Source organism: Esox lucius, chromosome 6 (genome assembly GCF_011004845.1).
Source record: "Esox lucius isolate fEsoLuc1 chromosome 6, fEsoLuc1.pri, whole genome shotgun sequence".
Classification (NCBI taxonomy): Eukaryota; Metazoa; Chordata; class Actinopteri; order Esociformes; family Esocidae; genus Esox; species Esox lucius.
Genome location: NC_047574.1, coordinates 11,844,053 through 11,851,697, shown reverse-complemented (window position 1 = coordinate 11,851,697; position 7,645 = coordinate 11,844,053). Strand labels below are relative to the sequence as shown.

The following is a 7,645-nucleotide window of genomic DNA, read 5'->3' as shown; positions in this document are numbered from 1 at the left end:
ACACACACAAGTCTCAATCACACACACACACACACACACACAAGTCTCAATCACACACACACACACACAAGTCTCAATCACACACACACACACACACACACAAGTCTCAATCACACACACACACACACACACAAGTCTCAATCACACACACACACACACAAGTCTCAATCACACACACACACACACAAGTCTCAATCACACACACACACACACAAGTCTCAATCACACACACACACACAAGTCTCAATCACACACACACACAAGTCTCAATCACACACACACACACACACACACACACACAAGTCTCAATCACACACACACACACACAAGACTCAATCACACACGACTCAATCACACGACACCTACACACACATTATTATTCAACATTATTAGTTGTCAGTCATAGAAGGGAGTGTGTAAAACAAAGGTGAAATCATTTGGTACACAGGTTTGTTTTAAGGGCTGATTCTGGGTCAGGGTTCTTTACTCATCTGGGTGGAGGAGAGGGGGGGCACACGCATTCAAGCAGTACGTTTAACATCGAGACTCAAAAACATGTTCTGCTGTAAACATATGCTTACAATGCAATGCAGCATTACAGAAACACCAGCATGAAAACCTCAGGGAAGACCCAATGTACTTCAATATCAACTGTCAGTGCTACCAACCTGCTCCCCAGTGCAGAGCCTAATGTAAGAGGCTCTGGTGAAGTTACAAATCATCACCGTAATAATAAAAACAATAGAACAAAAACATCACTAGTTTCCTCAATGTAATAGCTCACTGTAGTGTACCTATTGGTAGTGTGGAAGGTTCTTAGTGTTTGTGGTGGTGGGGGCGGAGCCAGAGGGTGTCATGAAGGACTCCAACACCTAGGGGCAGCCAAGAGGAGTCCACAGGACCTTACTCTGTTCCTGATCAACTATAGTCATGATCTGAGTGCAAATGTAGGGCAGAGTGCCGCCCTGGACAATACCTGGAAACATATAGGAGAAGAAATTAGGTATGAAAACACCTCCCACAGACACGAACACATACTCAAAATGATGTTGACACAAACAGTTTCCATTTCAAATCCTCTCTCCCCTAAAACCTTAATTTAACACAAAATACCTAACCTTAATTCTAAACCTAACTCCTAAAACCAACTTTTACTTCAAACTTAACACATAAGTGGGAAATAAACATTCTAGTGGGGAGCGGCAAAAAGTGTGTGGGGGGGGGGATTTTCCATCCCCAGTAGGTTTGTTAAAACACTACCACACAGGCAGAGAAAACAATGCTTTAAATACACACCTGTAAAGAATTTGCTATACTCCTGCTCTATCTTCTGTGCAACCTCAAACTGCTCCTTGGAATGTTTTTGAGAGACCTTGTCCCGCAGATACACAGGGTCCTTCTGTTCCCTGAGGAAAGAACATTTGTTTAGCATAGGACAAAGGACACAGCCTCACTAAAATATCTGCATCTACACAGATCGCCCAATTAAGATGTTTGCCGAGTACTTACATATCACGCAACTATTCAGATAAAACATGGAATTGAATCTATCCGATATGTACCAATATTATAAGGATCATCATACAAACCCAATCCTTTTTTCTCTCTCGCTACTATCACATAGACAAAGCAGTTATAAGATTTAGACATGGAAAGACAAACATATTCAAGCAGATGGCCATATAATGGTTCAATCCAAAACAATGGATACTGTCTTATGAGGGTGTTGGGCCACAACAAAGTGACAGAACAGCACAGTGAGACAGACTCCACAGCATCTGGTCACCTATCTGAGGAATGCAACAACATTCTTTCACAATAAATTTCATTTTTCTATTTTTTGGTTGGTGGTGAATTTGTTTTTCTAACATACTGCTCCAGACTGCCCCAAAGGTGTTTCATTGGGTTTAGACATGCTGACTTAGCCATGGCATAGAGTGAAAACTTCGAGACACAATATCTTAAATAATGGCCATTTGGGCCTGGCGGAGGCATAAAAAGTTGGAGGAAAAAAAGAGGAAGGGCAACTGTTTGGGATTCCGCCAGGGTGTGTGTGTGCGCCCGTGTTAGTGTGGGCAACACTCAGGCAATGGTGGACAGGGCAGTGTGTGAAGGTTCTGAGGAAGGCGGCGAAGGAAACTCCATATACACAGGAAGTATGTCTAGCCTCCATATTGCCAAGTGGTCATAAAGGAGAACAAGTTATTAAAGAACATTGGGATAAAGCCAGGGGATATCTCAAAGTGTGTCAAGAAGAATGGGATCCTGGGGATTTTACAGTTTCCAATAAAATATAGATTACCATTACACAGCTATTATTACATTGTCCTTTTCCTGCTATAGCCAATTTCTCCAATTATATACTGCCCCAGGGGAATACCACATTATTATACAATACAGTGATGTCTGTAAAGAGAGTAAGGGTGTCTGGATACTGACTTGATCTGCTTGGCGTTTTTGTAGCGGATGAAGACAACAATAGGGTAGATGTGAACGCTGTGCAGCCTCTCGATCGCATGGGGGGCGATGTCCAGCAGACAGTGGCAGTCCTAGGAGAACAACAAGAAGACCTCTTACTTCAGTCCTGTTCAAGGTACAACAATTAAGTTTACACCAAATCTGCTTTTAAATTACAAAATCTAACATTAAAAAAACTACAACACTTTTGGTCAAAAAGACCAGGATATGATAATGTCGTGGCAGTCACCTAGGATCAGGTACCCCTTGTTTATGTTATCGCATTCACCATTATACAAACGAGAAAACTGATCTCAGAACAGTCATGACTTTGTACCTTTTCTGTAATCTCCTTGATGGAAGCAACAGTGGTCACGTCAAAATGGCCGCTCCTGCGTTTGTAGTCGATAAAGAGGCAGTCTTTGACTCCGCGTTCTATAGCCTGCTGGGAAGCCTTCATCACCTCTGCGGAAACCACACAGAGACAAATAGGTCAGAATCAGAGACCACCAACATTAACATCAGTCTTGTTCACTAAGCACCAAATGGAAGAAAGGGGATTACAACAGGGCAGGACTAATGCAATTTGTCCAATAAGATAACGATAAGATAACGATAATAATTTTTCAAGTCTAACCCAATGATGGAACAGTTGCTTTAGGACTGATGAATATGAGTGCAAAACAGTGTTTGGGAGACACTCAATGACTGGATATAGGTAACAGTTTGGGTTGTGTTTTCATACATACTTTTGTGTTACGGTTGTACTGAACTTCAGTGTGTGAGTGTGTGTGTGAGACCAAAAAAGTTGAAAAGGAAAGTTTTGAGTAAGGAACAGAAGCGTTCAATTCGCAGTGGTCTCTTAATTTTAACCCTTCTGCAGTGCATTAAGGCCCAAAATGGGGCCCAGCCCAGTTTCTGTCTCTTAACTCAGCTGAACTGCCAATAAATGAATGCAGGAAACATGTCCATTCCGTGTCTCTCCCTGTTCCAACATCTAAAAAAGACATGAATACAAACATGTCGTATCTGCCCATGCCTTCACAAGGAAGCTAGAGCCATGGTCTGTGAGCGTTCAAGGGCCAATGTTAGAAGGTTTCCCGATCTGGAGGAATATGTGGAGGAGGAACATGGTGGTAACAATCACTGCTCACCTCCAAGTGCTCTGGACCATTTCAAGAAGTAGGCTACTTCATAAGAGAGACAACTTCACAAAGATATGACCGGGCACGACAGCCGTTCACTGCTAACAGGGATCAGCTGTCATCCAAACTGGAGGACGCACTGATGGAGCTGTCCGATGATCGGACCGTACAGGCAACATTTTCCTCAACCACAAAGAAATATCCAGTACTTTCCAGGGTCCTTGAGCCCCTAAGCTTGGAATCATTCCTTTTGGTGGATTCAAATATACATTTTTCAGATTCACTGCTCTACCTAACCAGTCACTGATATTAATACTATAATAAAAGGGCTCATTTTCACACAATGGATGAGATATGTATTCACCCTCGTTGGACTTTTTCACATTTTATTGAATTACTCAGGGTGATTGAAGTTGATTAAACTTTTCTTGGCAGACTGTTGCATGAACACAAAATGTAACGCCAATATAAAATAAAACAATCTGAATATCTTTATAGCTGCATGCAAAAAAATACATTGCCTGAAAGATGCATTTCTGGGATTTTTTGGCCAGTGTTTATGCAAAAAAGTACTTTCAGGCAAAAACAGGTTCCTATGCATACTGTCATTTATGTGCCTATGTCAACAAAAGCTTCATTCACAAACATGTAATGTAATGGCTAACTGAAGTGTTATAGAGATTACAGGATAGATTGAGAACATAACATATTACACATCTAGAGTCAAATGAAAGCTACCATTGTAGCGGTCCTAGTCCCAGACAGCATCTTTAACGATCACGTTAACTACCCTCTCTGTCCTTAAAACATGACAAATCTGTTGTTTTGAAGCACTGTGCTTCGTTGCATGACACAGGATTTTCTGATGAAATGAAACAAGATGCAGATACGTCCAGACAAATACCACAGGAATGAATGTATCTAATCATAGATAATTTTTTTGTATTCTTTCATTTCTACACTCCAAAATATTATTTGAAATTGTTGACAAAAGAATTCAGAATTAATTCCAAGGGGGTGAAACACCAAGGTGCACAGTATGTTACTCACCAAGGACACATCTGCAGAACTTCCCAGGGGACTCTTTGACCAGCATGTCCTTGACCGGGTCTGTGAGAGGGCCGAGAATGAGCACCGGCCTGGGTGACCCACATTCCACCTTCTGGACCCGCTGGTATGCCAGACTCACACAGTCTTAAAAACAAACATACACACCAAATGAGCCAGTGGCATAGGTAAAAATACACAATTACAACCCAATACTATCCACACAAAAAAAGGTGTGTGTGTGTGTGTGTGTGTGTGTGTGTGTGCCCTCACCCTCCAGGAACGGTATGGAGTCAGTGCTGATGGCATCCAGAGCCACCAGCTCCTTGCCATCTCTGGAGCTACTGCGTTTGTGTTTGTGTTTCCTCCTGAAGAAGGAGCGCCTGGCGGCAGCCGACAGACTCTTGCTGTCTTTATCATCCTTCAGCTCAGTCATACTGTGTCTACGGTAGAACTCCTGGTCCATCCTGGGTACACACACACACACACACACACACAGAATGGAATTACAGTCACAACACAAACAATTTATAATGATTCACAAATTTTCCACAAGACACAGACCTGGTTATAAAAAGTCTACATACCCCTGTCAAAATGCCAGGTTTTTGTGATGTAAAAGAATGAGACAAAGATAAATCATGTCAGACCTTTTCCCACTTTTAATGTGACCTATAATGTAAACAATTCAATTGAAAAACAAACTGAAATCTTCGAGGGGGAAAAATTCCAAATTAAAACCTTACAATAACCTGGTTGCATATGTATGCACACCCTCTTATAACTGGGTATGTGGCTGTGTTCAGACTTAACCAATCACATTCTAACTCATGTTAAATAGAAGTCATCACACACCTGCCATCATTTAAAGTGACTCTGACTCTAAAGTTCAGTTTTCTTGTAGGATTTTCCTAGACATTTTCTTAGTTGCATCTCAGAACAAAAGCCATGGTCCGCAGAATGCATCCAAAGCATCAGAGGGATATCATTGTTGAAAGATATCAGTCAGGAGAAGGTTATAAAAGAATTTCCAAAGCATTAGATATACCATGGAACACAGTGAAGACAGTCATCATCAAGTGGAGAAAATATGTCACAACAGAGACATTACCAAGAACTGGACATCACTCCACAATTTATGAAAAGACGAGAAGAAAACTGGTCAGTGAGGCTTCCAAGAGGCCTACGGCAACATTAAAGGAACTGCAGGAATTTCTGGCAAGTACTGGCTGTGTGCTACATGTAACAACAATCTCCCGTATTCTTCATATGAATGGGCTATGGGGTAGGGTGGCAAGACGGAAGCCTTTTCTTACAACGAAAAACATCCAAGCCGGCTGAAGTTTAAAAAAACAAACATCAAGTCTCCCAAAAGCATGTGGGAAAATGTGTTATGGTCTGATTTAACCAAGGTAGAACTTTTTGGGCATAATTTCAAAAGGTATGTTTGGCACAAAAACAAAACTGCACATCACCCAAAGAACATCATACCCATGGTGAAGCATGGTGGTGGCAGCATCATGCTTTGGGGCTGTTTTCTTCAGCTGAAACCGGGGCCTTAGTCAGGGTGAAGGGAATTATGAACAGTTCCAAATACCAAGCAATTATGGCACAAAACCTTCAGGTGTCCGTTAGACAGCTGAAGATGAAGTTCACCTTTCAGCACACATCCAAATCCACAAAAGCATGGCTTCACCCGAAGAAGATTAATGTTTTGGAATGGCCTAGCCAGAGCCCAGACCTGAATCCATCTGAACATCTGTGGGGTGATCTGAAGAGGGCTGTGCACAGGAGATGTCCTCGCAATCTGACAGATTTGGAGCACTTTTGCAAAGAAGAGTGGGCAAATATTGCCACGTCAAGATGTGCAATGCTAATAGATTCCTAGCCAAAAAGACTGAGTGCAGTAATAAAATCAAAAGGTGCTTCAACAAAGTATCAGTTTAAGGGTTTGCACACTTATGCAACCAGGTTATTGTGAGTTTTTCATTTTTTATTTTTCCCCCTAAAAGATTTCAGTTTGTTTTTCAATTGAATTGTTCACGTTATAGGTCACATTAAAGGTGGAAAAGGTTCTGACATGATTTATCTTTGTCTCATTCTTCACAAGAACACACAGGGGTGTGTAGACTTTTTATATGCACTGGAAATGACAGTACTGACACAGACATACAATATAAATAACACAGACAAACATTCTAAGTTACACAGTCCTGACACAGGCATCATGACACACAACTTTCCTAAATGCTAATGAGATACCTGTGCATGCATGTGTGTGTGCGTGTGCGTGGTACGTGTATGTGGAAACATCTAGTGCTCACATGTATTTGCTGGGGATCTGTCCTCTCTGGATCCTCCGTGCATTCTCATCCAGCTGCCAGGCCATCCATGTCCCGAAGTTGCCCTTTGGTAGAGTGTCATCCACGTACAGGATGTCATCCTTCTTAAAACTCAGGTCTGGCTCTGCCTCCGCTGTCCGCTCATAAAGTGCTCTGGGGAGACAGAGGAGTGGTGGAGGGAGGGAGGCAGGTGGAGGGAGGAGTGGTGGGGGAACGGAGACGAAGGGATGGAGGAAGTGATGGGGGAAGGAGAAATGATGGGGGAAGGAGACAGGGGAGGGAGGAGTGATGGAGGAAGGAGACAGGGGAGGGAGTAGTGGTGGTGGAAGGGAGACAGGGGGGGGAGTAGTGGTGGTGGAAGGGAGACAGGGGGAGGGAGGGAGAGGGTGTGTCATTATGCGTACAGATCTAAATAATGGTAAATGGCTCACTGGACAGAGACTGAGTTAGGTGTGTCTATGTTCTCCTCGACAGTCTAATCTAGTAAGGTTGGAGCCCCATAAATTGCTTTCTCAGCGTCTGGGTTCAGTCAGTGTGCATATTTACTGCTGTGATGGCCGTGGCTGGGTTCAGTCAGTGTGCGTACACACTGCTGTGATGGTTGTGTCTGGGTTCATTCAGTGTGTGTATTTACTGCTGTGATGGCCGTGGCTG

General features: G+C 42.7%; 1 protein-coding gene across 5 annotated transcripts in view; it reads right to left on the bottom strand.

Annotated features, from left to right (window-relative positions):
• Positions 1-299: 299 nt before the first annotated feature.
• dlg5a (discs, large homolog 5a (Drosophila)) overlaps positions 300-7,645 on the bottom strand; it is a 50,449-nt gene continuing 43,103 nt past the window's right edge. For all 5 annotated transcript variants that reach the window (XM_034292784.1, XM_034292788.1, XM_034292785.1 and 2 more), the window contains 7 exons: positions 6,974-7,144; positions 4,923-5,116; positions 4,653-4,796; positions 2,795-2,922; positions 2,440-2,549; positions 1,297-1,406; positions 300-976 (listed from right to left, as the gene is read on the bottom strand). In XM_034292784.1, the coding sequence (XP_034148675.1) occupies positions 873-976; positions 1,297-1,406; positions 2,440-2,549; positions 2,795-2,922; positions 4,653-4,796; positions 4,923-5,116; positions 6,974-7,144 (961 nt within the window). In that variant the 3' untranslated portion in view covers positions 300-872. The remainder of the gene's footprint in view (positions 977-1,296; positions 1,407-2,439; positions 2,550-2,794; positions 2,923-4,652; positions 4,797-4,922; positions 5,117-6,973; positions 7,145-7,645) is intronic.